Source organism: Cyprinus carpio, chromosome B24 (genome assembly GCF_018340385.1).
Source record: "Cyprinus carpio isolate SPL01 chromosome B24, ASM1834038v1, whole genome shotgun sequence".
NCBI classification, from domain to species: Eukaryota; Metazoa; Chordata; class Actinopteri; order Cypriniformes; family Cyprinidae; genus Cyprinus; species Cyprinus carpio.
The window spans coordinates 21,650,396-21,665,782 of record NC_056620.1 but is presented as its reverse complement, the minus strand read 5'-3'; the positions used below and the strand labels follow the sequence as shown (position 1 = coordinate 21,665,782).

The following is a 15,387-nucleotide window of genomic DNA, read 5'->3' as shown; positions in this document are numbered from 1 at the left end:
AAAAGCTGCTAATTATTAAAACCGCAACATATTTGTGTTTCCAGAGTCATGGGTTTTTGGGAGTGACATAAGGGGATAAAATAAAAAATTATTACTTGAACTGTCACTCCTCCCACCATTCTACCCTTTTTCATATGGAAATCACCAGATTACGCCAATTACCTCAAATGCCAAGAGACTTTTTGTTAGATTTACATTAACTTTAACCATACCTCCAATCCAAACTAATTGTCAATCATTTTTGGTCGATATGCAGACAGCTTTCTAAATGAAGTGCATTTATAAAACAATAACAACCCTGTGGCACCATTGTTTTTGATTTACACTCTGTTTTCTGATTCTGAGCATAGTTAGTGTATTTGATTATGTCAAAAATAGCTCTAACTAGAGCACTTGACTCTAACTCAGTTCTGAGCTCATGTGTAGTTCTGTGTTTTGGTCTCTGTGTGTCAGTAGTGAGTGATAGTGTTTGATCAGCTGCAGCATCAGTTCAGTCACTGTGACTCTGACTGACAGAGGTTTTTGTACCACTCTTTATCACTGTGTGAACACATTAACACTGTTGATGTAGTGCCAACTCTGACAGTAATAATGTCCAGCATCTTCAGTCTGGACTCCACTGATGGTCAGAGTGAAATCACTGTTAGATCCACTGCCACTGAATCTAGATGGAGTTCCTGACTGGGGGGTGCTTGTATAATAAATCAGGAGTTTAGGAGCTTCTCCAGGTTTCTGTAAGTACCAGGATAAAAACATATAATAACCCATGACTGTACACATCTCTGCTGGTTTTACAGCTGATTTTGACTGTTTCTCCTGGTTGAGCTGCTGTCGTTGAGGGACTCTGAGTGACGCTGATCTGTCCTCTACACTCTGAAACACACAACAAGAAGAAAAACAACTCAAAATGTAACATTATACTTGAAGAGATGAATTGATATCAAACTTGTGCTCCACAAACCTTGAGCAAACGCTGTGAGAGGTCCAGATGAAGATGATGATGAAGGTCATGTTAATGAATATTGTTGTGTGTGTCAGTGATGAAGTGTTAAACTCACAGCACTATAAACACTCTCAGAGCACTGAAGCATCTGATCAATATGCAAACACACTCCACATCATTTACCTGAAGACAGCAGAGATGCACAATTTTTCCATTTTATTTCTACAATATCTTTGCTAATACATTTTTATTTTCCGTTTTCAGAAACAGGCATTTATAATGTTCTTCATGTTATTTTGGTCATCAAGCTTCTCCCTCCAAACACTGTTTTAATGATGCCTTCATTTAGACTTTGATGCTGAGAGCATTTTAATACTTGTTGTGCAGACTTTGATATCATCCATGATACTGTATAACAGGTCAAAGGTCATTCAATAGGGAATGAATCTAAATCTGGTTAAAGATTTCATTATAGATATAGATAAATAGAATTAGCAGAGTTTAAAATCATGTGCACTGAAAATCAGATGAAATACAATTTGGGACTGATTATGAAACAAATGATTCAAATCTTTTTGCAATAACAGTTTAGATTATTATTTTTAAAGATTAATGTTTTGTGCCATTTTTCCATGATTAGTCCATCTCTGCTGTTGAGTCTGATATCAGTGTGCGTGTGTCTTCTGCTGCTGGAGTTTGTGTTTATTTGAGTGTGACGGAGGTTTTTGTACGACGCTTTCACGAGAATGAAGCACTGTACTGCAATTTTGGTGGAGGAACTAAACTGACCATCGGTAAGTCTCTTCAATTCTATCATTAAAATGTTTGATAGTTTATTTTAATTTACTTAATTTTATTAAGCAAACATTTGGCAAAAGTTATTATAAATTACTGAAATTAAGAATAACGTTAGAAAGGTTTATTCATAAATTGCAACATTTCATGATTAATTTAATTGATTCATAGCTATTTTTTTCTGTTATTTTACAACTATGTATTAACATTCAGTGATATTTCATGACATTTGTTTTTTCATTTAAATTCATATTTCATATCTTTTCAATTTTCATGTATAATTTCACATCTTACTGCTAACATTTAACTGCATTTTAACTCATTGATTGAAATAGTTATTATATATATTAAATTATTTTGTAATATAATTACGTTCATAATTCTTGATAAAGTTATCAAATAAGAGTTTTTGAAATGCAAGAAGCAAAAGTTTGATAATACAAACAAAATAAATCTAATTTTGTAGGCATCATCATCAGACAAAATTAATTTGCATATGGAAATTCTTTGAAATGTAAATGTACATTTCCATATAATTATGATCGTGAGTTTCTGATATTATCTTTAAAAATATAATTCAAACTTAAATTATAATATATATATTTATTCTAAATATAATCATGAATTTGTATGTGGACATTGTTTTTAAAAATCAGTTTGACAGTAATTTAATTACTAATTTAGAAAATATCTAATTGTTATAATTTTTCACAGTATATTATTTCTGCTTCAGAAACTATATTTAATATTAAGATGTACATAATACATTCAGTAATGTTAAACATTTATTTAAAAGAGATTTAAATGTAGATAAAAGTGTCATATTGTGGCATCTGAATGAAAGCAGTGAGGTGAAATTACAGTAACAATGAAATGATTGTACTTTTCCCTGCATTATCATGTCTGAAACTATGATCTACAGTCAGAGTGTAAGTTAAGAGAGCTGGAGTGTGAGTTTTTGTGTTGTTTGTGTTTGTGTGTTTCAGCTGGTCCCGCAGTGAAGCCCTCCGTGTCTCTGCTGCCTCCCTCTTTCTCTGCAGATCTCTGGAGACTCAGCCGCACTGCTTCTGCCTGCTCAGCTCTTACTCTCCACAGGGGGGGCGCAGGTGAGCTGGACGCTGGACGGGTCAGAGGTCACCGAGGGGTTCAGACCAGCGCAGAGAGAGCGAGCGGGACGGACGCTACAGCCGCAGCAGCGTCCTGAGCCTCAGCAAAGCACGCTGGGAAGACACAAAGCACTTCGTCTGCAGAGTAACACATGACGGAGCTGATCACGAGACCTCGTTCCTCAAGAGCTCTGAGTGCTGATGTTTCTCCAGTGAAGAGCAGCAGGATTCACAGCAGTCTCCTGATTTACAGCTCAATACTCAAGCAGTCTTTCAATGTGCTGCCATTGCTGTTCATTCAATAAAGCTTCTGAACGCCTTACATTTGTGTTCGACTGCATCATTGATCAGTGTGTCCTTCCTTCACTAAAGTTTCAGCTGCTGTTGATGGATTGTAATAGTTGAGAACAGCTGTGTTTAGCAGTAAATGTGAACTGAAGCTCTTGGGGTTTGAACATGGTCTCTGGAGACGGAGCTGCTCTATTCTGAGACGATCAGAATCACTAAAGCTGTCAATGCAAATCTGATTTTCAGCTCAAACTCACAGTTTCACTGTTTGATGGGTTCAACGCTCTGAACTGAAAGTTTCACTTCTGCTCATGAGAAATGAGTCATGAATAATAAATTGATCATCAGCTTGAGATGAAGGAGCTACTTGAGAAACTGTTAAAAACATCTTTATGTTGCTGGTGATTCACACATGACTTTACTATATTAATTACATCAACTTACACCCTGTTTTCCCTCTGTGTGTCAGTAGTGAGTGATAGTGTTTGATCACGGGACAGTTCACAGTCTAATAGAGCTGATTTGACTCCTAACTCAGTTCTGACCTCATGTGTAGTTCTGTGTTTGGTCTCTGTGTGTCAGTAGTGAGTGATAGTGTTTGATCAGGTCACTGTGAACCTTCTGACTGACCGAGGTTTTTTGTACCACTCTTTATCACTGGTGAACACCCAGCTACTACTGATAGAGTAAGCCTCTGACAGTAATAATGTCTCAGCATCTTCATCTGGACTCCACTGTTGGGTCCGAGCTGAAAATCAGTTCCAGATCCACTGCACACTGCATCTAGGAGGGAGTTTCCTGACTGGAGAGTTGTTTGTATACATAAATCAAGGAGTTTAGGAGCTTTCTCCATGTTTTCTTTACGTACCAGGACACATAGGATGGAGCAGAACGAAATTGAACAGTTCCTCACAATCATTTTCCTCACTGGTGTGACAGTTTTCTCTGGAATCCTGGCGTGACTGTGATCTGAGCTGTACAACTGACCAACAAACAGTTATTAGTCCATAAAAATATTACATTTGACATATAAATAAAATTAATTAATATGATTTCAACTATACACTATTCACCTTGTAGTATAAAGCAGTATAAAAGAGTCCAGGTGAAGATGATGATGAAGGTCATGTTGATTGAAGATTGTTGTCCGTGTGTGTCAGTGATGAAGTGTTTAAAACTCACAGCACTATAAACACTCTCAAGAGCACTGAAGCATCTGATCAATATTTCAAACACACTCCACATCATTTACCTGAAGACAGTCACTCAGTCTCAGTCATAGGCCTAGAATAAAAAACAATTCCTGAAGTGAGAAAATCTAGAAAAAAAAAACAGTCAATCTATTAGCCAAACTATTAAAAACTGTATCATTCAATTTAATTCTGAAAACATCTTCAAGACCAACTTTAGTATATTAACATTACGCTTGCCTGTGAGACTTTGAGAATATTTGTTAGTTGGATTGACACGTTAATCCCAATTTTTATGTCAAATCCATGGATGTTCTGCAGGTTTTTACAGACATGAGGATCATCACACACTCTGTCAATCACTGAATCAACTGAGTTTGATTTTGTTGCGTCACACTTGATATAAAAATTCCGGTTCATGTTCTTTAACATTGAGGTTCATGTTTTAGTAATAACACATAAAGCAGATGAAGTAAATGCAGGTGATGTCTGCTGTGAGTGATGTGTTTGTTGGAGACTCAGTTGATGTGTGTTTGTTCAGTTAGTGAAGCGTTCAGGAGGTTTTTGTTCAGCTGCTCTATTAGTTTGTGTCACTGTGGGTCACTTTCGGCAGCGGCACCAAACTGGATGTTGGCAGTAAGTCAATCATCATTTAATATTATTAATACAACAACTGACTGTTAAACACTTTGTTGCTCTATATAAATGATGCATGCTTGTTTATGTATTTTTATATTTATGTGTATATATTTTTAATTTTTAGTTCACATTGAATGTTTAGCAGTCAACATTGTAAAGATGGTTTTGATTGTCACTGCATTTTTTATTTCATCCAGTGAACTAATCATTTCTGTTAACTTGATATTTATTGATAGTTACATTTTAAATGCACTGAAATAAAATTTACATTAGGTTATCATTTTGATTTTACTAAGTGATGATTAAAAAAATAATTAATAAGAATAATTAAAAAAGTAAATAACTTAAATTTTTTGATTAGTGTGTTGATTTTTAAAACTGGAAATTGCTTAATTTGTATGTAAGTGTTTTTTTTTTGTGTTAACGATAATATTTGAATAAGTTATTTTTAAAGTTATAGTACACATCCCAGACATTTTGTTTTATTGTCTATTTTTAAAGCACAGTTTTGTACACAATTTTCTCATGCTGTCATCAAAAATTGTAATGAATTTCTGCAGGTCTATTTTTTTTTTACATCTGATCTTTCATGCTTTTAATCAAAGCAACAAAAAATTACACAATAAAAATTACTCTTCAGTATATCAATATATTTCACAAAACATGACATACGTTTGCTTGGCTGATCACAGGCTTTGTAAAAATTAATTCAGGTGACTTATAGTTTAATGTTGCTAAAATTACTAATACAATTATCTTTGTATTAATTGTTCATATATTTTTTTCTGAATCTGAAAGGAGGGAAATGCTTTCTTCTTGACCTGAGTTGACTGTTGTGTGTTTGTCAGGCGTCACTCGTCCTAAAGTGAGCGTCCTGCCGCCCTCCAGTGCAGAGATCTCCTCAAAGAAGACAGCGACGCTGGTGTGTGTGGCCAGCGAGGGCTTCCCGTCAGACTGGAGGCCTGAGCTGGAAGGTGGACGGGAGCAGCAGGTCTCAGGAGAGCAGCGCTGGGCTCCTGGAGAAGGACGGTCTGTACAGCTGGAGCAGCAGCCTGACTCTCTCTGAGCAGGAGTGGATGGAGAGCGTCTCAGTGAGCTGTGAGGCCACACGGAGCGGCCAGCCTGCGCTCACTGGACACGTGACGAGACAGCAGTGTTTCAGAGTAGATCTGCTGCTCTTCTCACTCATGTCTCACATGGAGACTAACAGCACATGAGCGACTCCTTCATTCTCCACATCCAGCTTCAGTCGCTCGCATCTGCATCTGCTCTGCTTTGTGTGTTTCATTTAATCCTGTATGTGTGATTTTATTAAAAATTCAGTCATTAAATAAAATATAATTGTGACTTTGTGTCCCTTTTTTGTCATTCTTATTTAAGGTCTTTCATTGAATCAGGGGTTAAGCTCACGTATTAGCTATAAATAAACTTAAGTCAGTGGACCATGAAAACACCTGCATATACAGTACATGATGGAACAACATCTTCTCTATTCTCAGAGGAACACAATCACGAATGCAAATATGAGTTTAACATTCAGTTTTCACAGTTTTGAGTCATTATTCTGTGACAATAAGTTTGACTAATAGAGAGAAAAGCTTGCCATCTAAAATTTATAAAAATGTGTAAAAACTCAAACCCAAAAGAGCCTGCGTCCTGTGTATAATAATTATACATTCTATAAGTCTTGTGAAATAAAGCAGAAATAAAGCAAGAAAACATAAAGTTCATATAAAAATAGAAATAATGACATATATTTGAGAAAAATTAACATTTAGTAAATGTGCTGTGTCTCCCTCTGTGGTCAGGAACCGTATTTTAGTTTCTCTGAAAAAGCTTGTTAGTGCTTTCCAACCTTCGAAGACTGACAATAGCGCGAACCAATAGAATAATTAAGTGTGGGCTGTGAAAGGATAATTTCATTGGTTGGACCTAGTGAATGAACACGCCCCCTTTGCTGACGAGTCAGTTTGTTTTAATCTGAAGGCGGAGCGGCACTGAATGAATCATCTCGAACATGCAGAAGGAGTCACTTAACGAATCAGTGAAGGACTCTGAAAGAATCTCTTTAGTGAACAGATTCGAAAGGGGTTCGAGTCACCGAGATGAATCAAAACAGTTCTGACTCATGAGTTTATTGAAAATCTCAAATCAGAGTTTGTTTAATCAGAATGTCACTCTTGCTCACAGCGATAATTTGTTTGATATATGTTTAAAATCACTAGGAGCTTTTAACAATTTCAGTGTGTTCCTCACACATGGCTTCAGAAAGTAAATGTACTGAACTTTTTTAAGTTCTGGACCATGACAGGCCTAACCAGTGGCGGTTTTATGAAAAAGGAGCAGCTTGGACATTCTGCTAAATGTGTTTTGTGCTCCACAGAAGGCAAAGGCAAGGCAAGTTTATTTATATAGCACATTTAGTACACAATGGTAATTCAAAGTGCTTTACATAAAAGAAAGTTAAATATCATGAAGAAAAATAATTAAAAAACAAGAAAAACCAAGCAATTTTAAAACTTTGAAAATGATTTTAAAAAAAAATTCTTCTACAGAAGAAAATAAAATCATATATATGGGTCTGGAGCAGCATGAGAGTGAGTAAATGATGACGAAACTTGCTATTTTTAACCTTAAAATTTTAAAGTCTAACAAAGAAACCTAAAAACCCTAAACACTAACAGTTTTAGATTTTACAATCTTAGCATAGTGACTCTCTGGGGTTTGCTGTTGTTAAATACAATAATAATGGATTATACAGGTATCAAAACATGAGATAATTTAACAACAAAAATAGCATCATCACACAACATTGCAATGAAGCACACAGTTCTTTTAATAAATCACTTCTAATATTATTATGACTTTTGCCGTGTGCAAAATTTTCCTGGATCAACAACTTTTATTTGCTTTTCATTGGACCAGTATTTCTGTAAGGAAACAGACTCAGATCTTTAACTAGAGGCAAATGATAACCTTAAAATTTTAAAGTCTAACAAAGATGTTTGATGATCCCGGAACATGTCAAACTTGCAAAATCACAGAACGCTATTAAAAAGCCACAGACGTGGTTTTACATTATGAGACTATCATTGGTCAAACAAATCACAAAGCTGAAATCTGATTAATGCACATGTAGAAATGTAAGTAATACAGTGTTTCCAGGTCAATTATTAATAACCTTCAGAGTTTGTACGCAGTTAGAGGTATTATCTTAGTAGTCAAAGAAATGTAGTGTGCATGTATAAAAATGATGAATTCTTCTCATGACAGTTGCTAAAATGACACACAAAATGACCACAGTGTTTAATCAGCACAAATGTGACCCAATATAGTTTTCTTCATAGTTTATGAGTTTCACATGAAATATAGTTTTCTTCATCCCTAATCATCAGACAGGATCTACACACACAGATAATCATCAGCATATAATCATATTCCATTAAGGATCTGGAACTAAGCTTTTCTGAAGGAAATGGGATTCAATTCCATATTTAATACTTTTTATCTTACCATTTACTTTCTATCCACTTAAGATATTCCAACTCTTATCTCTTTTTTGTGTCTTATTGCCTCTTTCACTTCTGCAGGCTCTCTCTAGTCTACAGGCTGGTGCTGACCATGGTTATCCGCGGCCGACAGTCCTGGACATGATGGTTTATTACTGAGCTTTTCATTAAAGAGCTGTAAAATTTCTGCTTTTTCCCTCTCTTGCACGTAACATCACTTCCTGCTTGACTTTTCTCTGTATTTGTTGTACTGTACTCCCCATTGACCTCAGTGTGAGACGGTCCAGACTCGTTTTACTGCGAGGTTTAATGGTTCGTGTTTTCATCTCCACTGGTTTGCTTCTTCTGATTCTCTTCAATATCTGCCAATCTTGGTGAACTAAACTGGATTTCCTCATAAATGCATAGCTCTGGTTTGGATTGGTCAGAAGTGGGTGTCAGTTGATTGTCAGACGATGCGATTGGTTGAGTGTCTGGTGATGGATTGGGCATTTCTTTTATTCTATCAGCTTGTGCCATTTTAGATGATGTTTTGGGACTTTGGGCTCCACCCACAGTCTCCTCCCGCTGGTATATCAAGCGTTTGATTGGCTCCCTGGTCTGGTTGTTTGATTTTCCACTGGAGGTTGAGATTCATGAGGTTTTGTGTCATGAACGTAGACCGGGACTAACTCACCACTGTCGGTTATTTGACAGAAAAACACTCCGATTTCACGTTAGTGGATACTGAATACTTTTGTCGGTCAGAACTTCTGTTCTTTTTATGAGGTTTGTGTGTTTGATTGTTTCCCTGATGTCCCTTAAACACCGTAAGAGTTGAAATATGATTGATGGAGTGGCTTTCTATGACGATGATGTCATTGCGAGATGATTGTTGTGATGTTTTGTCCTTGAATTCATTGTGCGCTTTTGCATCACCACATTGTGACTTTATTGGGTTGGCCGACTCATTGCTGTGGCTTTTAAATTTGCATCTATCACCGCTGTAGCCGTTACTCAAGTTTACAACAGCAGAATCTGGAGAAGAAGAGAAACATGGCAGAACTGTATTATAATACAATTACTGATACATAGATACACTCATTACATGTCTATGCATTGAGGTGAAATTTTTTTTTTGTGTCCTCTGCCAGTTTTGATGCAGGTGATACTGAAGAGATGCAGAAATGACTACAAATAGTGTTTAAAATAGTTAAACGGCTGAACACATAAATCATACAGCTGTATTAATTAGAGTTTTCCTTGTGCATTTTGTTTCATCAAATTAATTAATACCTGAAAAAAAAATCCATTTGAATGTTTCATAGTAGTAAAATTAGTATGCATGACTTAATACTCAGCAAATGCATGTACCTGCTGTGTACTTCTCTGTCTCTTTCTCACTGGCTGTAATGAGTTTTCAAGGGATGAATGTCGTCTATGAAGTGCTCTCTGGAGGCACTGAATGAAGAGAATGAGTAATTTTTCAGAAGAATGTACAGTATATCAACAAGGGAGAAACAGAATGTTTGAGACTGAACAACAGTAGAAAGAATAAGTTATTCAGCTAAATGAAAACAAAACTCAGACTGAATTAAAATGTGGTGTTTTCTCAAAGCAATTAAGGCATAAAGCTAGAGATTTATAGACGTGCACAAGAAAATAACATGCATGACATATCGTGCACAGAGAAATAAAAAATTGAGTGCAACATTGAAACCATGCAGGATATCTCAATTCATGCAAATATATCTTTTATTAATGTCAATTTTAATTTTAAGCATGTATAGGGTATTTGTATTCATGCAAATGTATATTTTATTATGGTAAATGTAACTTTTTTTTACATATTGATTGAATTGTCTATAGTTGTGAAAAATGTGATCCATACCTCATGCTTCTGTCTCTTTTATCTGTTTGTCTTGGTTTAGTTTGGTGTTTCTGAGAGCTCATACCAGCAGCGTCGCAGTCAGACTCAGAGTTTGTAAGACACAAGGCTCCAGGCTCGAGCTGTAACATGCATTCATGCACACATGCACATAGTCATCCATGTTTATACTGATTGAACTCTGGGTCATCTTTTGTTTGCAATTTAACTACATTTCCCAGCAGGCTCTAGGTTATTCTGGGTTATATCTCTTTCCACATGGTGGTGCATCAACAATTTAATGACCTTTGGTTCAAATTCTGATGTTCAATAAAGACCGCATTAAATTTAAAAATAAAAATTATTACAACTTAAAATAAACTGTATTCTATGTGAATATATTTTAAAATGTAATTTATTACAGTGATGCAAAGTTGAATTTTTTCGGCATCATTACTCCAGTTTTTCAGTGTCACATGATCTTTCAGAAATCATTCTCACCTCTTGCTGACGGTGTGTCCAGACCTTTCTGTCAGCCAGTGCCTTCTCTCTGACACTGCTGCTGTGATTTTGAGCTGGTTTCTTTTGTTGCATCTCTTCCGGTCCATCAGCCCAGTGTAAGTGTCTGTTTTTTGTCAGTCGTCTCATGCAGAGTTCTGCTCGGTTTCTTTGCTGCTCTCCTCTGGCTGTTCCTCAGTCCTGACTGTAGATTGATTTGTTCAGGCGGTTCAGGATAGGGGTCGTCCACAAAAAATGCGCTCTGCAATTAGTGACGTCGGAAGTGTAGATGTCACAACACGTGTCAGATGCAGTGGTTCATGTGAGGAGTCATGCTCAGCACTCATCCTGCTGTCATTGGCAGGACTCTCTCTTGGCTCCATTCTTGTAACTCTGGTAAATCTTCATGTACTCCTGCTGCTCCGCTTCGGGGGTCACACAACTCATTTTACATGAGAGAAAAAGAAATTTTATCTTTAAATCAAACTTTTTAATGCTAAGGACCCCTAAATATGATGAACCCTTTGTGAGGGACCCCTTTCCTATAATATAGTGGTAAATTATTAATATATTATCTGTTACTATTTACTTTCCAAGTTGACAGCTGTTGTTGGTTTTTTTCTACCCACTTTTAGCATTAATGTTGGATTTTAAACCTGGAAAGAAACATTTCCAATGCAATAGAAAGTAAAGAACTTTAGCATAGTATTTCTAATTTTTTTTCAGTCTTTAGAAATCAGAATGAGACCATGTTAAATGTGTTAAATTATTATTAATTTAATATTTATTCAAATTAATACATTCAAGCTAATACAATTTTATTTTTATTTATTTATTTACTTATTGCTTAAATCTTTAATGGACTTCTGCTGTCGGTTAAAATGCTCATAGTTAATGAAATTGTTTTTGGCAATTACCAGCCCAACTGCTGAAGTGGTTAAAGACTTTTTTTTTTTATTTCTATTTGTGACTTTAACCGCAAGTTGCTCCATAGGAATTTGGTATCAATTTAGCAGTAATGTGTTGTGCTAGTTAAGACTCAGAGCTGGTAAGCAGAAGTTTTCCTGGTTCAATTAAAAAATGGCAATGATTAAGCTACTGAGGTCACATGAATTTCAACTTTCTGAAAATGTAGTGGAGTGCATATTATATTTACCATGTTGAGACCTCCTAACTCGCCCTCAAAGTAGGAAGCAGGTTTTGGCTGAGGAGCTGTAGGATAGAAAGAGAAAATTATTTACGTATGCATGCTTAAATGAATGCACTTTGACACAGATTGATACATTTACTCACCACCCTGCCTCTGTAGACCCAATAAAGCCATAAAGCGGTTCTTGTTCACCCTCAAACCGCATAAGATATCCTCCATCATCCAGAGCTGCCTCTGTGCCTGAATCTGCTCCTGTGTGTGGTTGAGGAGTTTGGATTGAAACATCTTTAAATAGTCATTTAGCAGATGCATTTATCTAAAAATGTAATCCCAAACTCTTTAACCACACTATGCAACACTATTTCAAACAGTTATAGTAAAGAAATTACAGTATTGATGTATCTGTATGTTGATGGTTGCACCCAAAGGAACAGTAAGAGAAGCAGAGCATCAGGTGATCTGTCCAAACATCACATTAAGTGTTTGTGTGTATTACCTGTGGCGTCCCGAAGTGAAGGATGTGTTGGAGATGAGAATGGAAAACAAACAGCTCACTCTCCATTCGTTCATAATCACTCCACAATTTGTCCATCTCCTGAAGAAGAGAGGCATTGCTTTAATAGGTCTGATTCATGCATTAATATGTATGAAATGATGCATATTTATTATGTGTCGACCAATTTTGATCAATTTGAATCCATCAACATATTGGCTAAAAAGGCAAATATAACAAACTGATAAAACACCTGAATTCTAAAATCTCTGTTGCATAAGTCAACATTTTTCTCTGGCTAAAATTATTAAATACTTGCCAAAACAAAATTAAATCTGTACAAAATGTATGCAGGGGCTTGACAATAAGCACACATTAGGGCTGCACAAATTGAGGAGAAGAATCTAATTGCAATTTTTCTGCTAAAATGTTTATAATTGTTTTTGCTTGTTTGTAGGTCTGTAATATTTTGCGTTCATTGCGTTCCTAAATGTATGTTAAAAGTTACCCAAGCTCAGAGCTGAAAAACACTGGTGGATCATGAGCTGCTGGCGGTGTAAATGAACACAGTCCTAGCTTCACTTTGAAACACACAGCCTTTGCAATTTATTTCAATAAGCCATATTTCGATGCAACCCTAGCACACACATACACACAGTACTGTACCGATGGACAAATCACATATTCTGGCTCTGAGTGTAACCAGCTCCTCCTGAAGCAAAGCCTTCTGGGATACTTCCAGCTCTCCAGGAAGTCCGTCTTCCATCCCCAGCCATTTGATTTCTAAAGTATACTCAATGCTTTTCTAAAAAAAAAAGGAGAGGGCAGGCAGGAATATATGTCAGGTGTGTTTTTATCTACAGTACATGTTTTCAGTGTATGTGAACTGACCTTATCTGCCTGTAACTGAGCCAGCTGCATAGAGACGGACTGCAGCAGTTTATCACAGCCACACAGACGAGTGAGAACCACCTGAACAACAGGAAGAGGAAGAGGCAACTTACAAAAGAACATAATACTTATAATAAACAAAAAAAACTAAAAAAATACATTCATTGATGTAAAATGAAAAAGAAACCAAATGCATTATTTTTTTCTGTTAGTAGCTTTGGCATTTCTTATTTTCATTAAGTTATAGTTTAAGTACTAAAATTAATAAAACTGCAATAACATTTTTATCAAATTAATACAATTTAAAGTTAAAAGTTAAAAAAACTAAAAAAATGACAAAAACAAAAAAAATTACTAAAACTTTAAAAAAATAAAATTTAAAAATAAAACCGAATTCAAAATTGTAATACAAACTATAATAGAATGTTAAGGATACTAAACTAACATACTGGTTCTTGAGTCAAAAGTACACTTATGTTGTAAAAAGCTTTTCTTGAGTTAATAGTCAGTTTCAACTGTTCTAAAATCACTAAGACAGTTTAAGAAGAATTACTGAAAAGATTGTTCTTAAAATCATTGCATAAATATAATCTTAACCTCAAACATGACTATTTAAAGCCCCAAAGGTGTACAAATATTCTTAACTCTATTATGAATTCTCACAAGCAGACACATTCCAGTGCACTCACATCTGTATCGTTTTCCAGATCTCTGATTGGTTGTATTTCTCTCTCTATGACAATGTCTGATTTACCTGCCTGGAGCAAAAGGAAGTAAATAATGGTGTAAAATGGTGTAGAAACAATATATATATACTCAGAAATCACTAGTAAATTTTACAAACAATTACAAAGAAAGGGCAAGTAACACATTGACATTTTGAAATGTTAAATTGTATTAAATGAAGTGAACAGTTAAACAAAATAGTATTTTCTTGTAAAACATGCTCCAGTAATCTTGTTTTGAAAAACTTCAAAATCATGCAATGTAGAAACTTTTTCAGCAAAGAGATGAAAATGTGTTGAGTGTTGAAAATTCACTTTGAACGATTCATAACATGAAGATATTATCACAGATTTGTCTTACTTTGCACACTGCCATGTGTTCGGCCGTGTGGTAGTTGGAACAGTAGCACACAGAACATGGAAACTCTGGCTGAAAACACAGATGGACAGTTAAAGAAACTGTTTTTTTTGCACCATATCAGCAAATTTGTGTATGTTCTTGATTCTCACCTTGTCGAGCAGATGTCCTCTCTCTGTGTAGATGCAGGGTGACATTGGAGCACTCGAGCAGTTATCTGAGGGCCAAACGTCTGCTCTGCCCATATTACCGTGACACGGAGACCCATACTGATCTCTGGGAAATGAAGGTTGCTTGAAGGTTGCATTCGGATGTAGGAAGGAAAGAGGTTCCTCATCTGCGTTCAGCAAACTCTGAGAATACTCAGTAGCTTCAGGTGCGCTGACAGAGAAAAAATGGTCATCTAAAGGTAAATGATTGGCTGTTTTAGCACAAGAAACCTTGATTAACTTTGACTTAAATTTATGGGTCCTTTATATTTAAATAAAAAAGGCCATCAAGACCTTTTTAAGTCCTTCATTCTGTATCATTCTGAAGCATGTCAGATCATTTACATTGGTCTGCCCTCATGTCTTCCTCTCAGCTCTGGTGTCTTCATTTTAATTCCCATCATGTCTTGATCTAGTAGAGTCGGTTCTGTCTGCACCCTGCTCAGTTTTGTTGCTGTCTGGGCATTTCTTTCTGGAAGCATTGCTGTGTGCTGGACCTCCATGGTTTCAGTGTTATCTCCCATCTGAGTGAAGTCCTGAAAACTTGCACAGCGTCTAAAAAACGAAAAGAGACATTAAAGTAAATAGCAGATTTCATACAAGTAGAGCGATTTAAGATTTAGAGCTCAGGTTCACCTGTTGATGATGTCATCAGCCTCCATGCTTGCTGATTGGCTGAGAGCCCTGACCCAACCCAACATGTCCTCCTGGGTTTCAGCGCTCATGATGTAGGGCCGCATCCCCTGA

At 36.1% G+C, this 15,387-nt stretch overlaps 1 protein-coding gene, 1 long non-coding RNA gene and 2 pseudogenes across 2 annotated transcripts; 1 reads left to right on the top strand and 3 right to left on the bottom strand.

Moving 5' to 3' along the window:
- Window positions 1-492: 492 nt before the first annotated feature.
- Window positions 493-4,260, bottom strand: LOC122142292 (annotated as a pseudogene).
- A 547-nt stretch (window positions 4,261-4,807) lies between these two features.
- Window positions 4,808-6,308, top strand: LOC122142267 (annotated as a pseudogene).
- Window positions 6,309-9,173: 2,865 nt separating this feature from the next.
- On the bottom strand, window positions 9,174-10,949 carry LOC122142298. The gene is made up of 4 exons (XR_006158503.1): window positions 10,818-10,949; window positions 10,341-10,459; window positions 9,824-9,910; window positions 9,174-9,487 (listed from the first exon to the last, which is right to left on the bottom strand). It is a non-coding gene; the product is annotated as an uncharacterized LOC122142298 (long non-coding RNA).
- Window positions 10,950-11,882: 933 nt separating this feature from the next.
- Window positions 11,883-15,387, bottom strand: LOC109089215. Its single transcript, XM_019103347.2, has 10 exons — window positions 15,277-15,387; window positions 14,986-15,195; window positions 14,584-14,812; window positions 14,435-14,503; window positions 14,038-14,106; window positions 13,349-13,429; window positions 13,124-13,262; window positions 12,461-12,559; window positions 12,108-12,216; window positions 11,883-12,026 (listed from the first exon to the last, which is right to left on the bottom strand). The coding sequence occupies exons 1-8, from the start codon at window positions 15,378-15,380 to the stop codon at window positions 12,537-12,539; spliced, it is 924 nt and encodes a 307-aa protein (XP_018958892.2). The 5' UTR covers window positions 15,381-15,387; the 3' UTR covers window positions 11,883-12,026; window positions 12,108-12,216; window positions 12,461-12,536.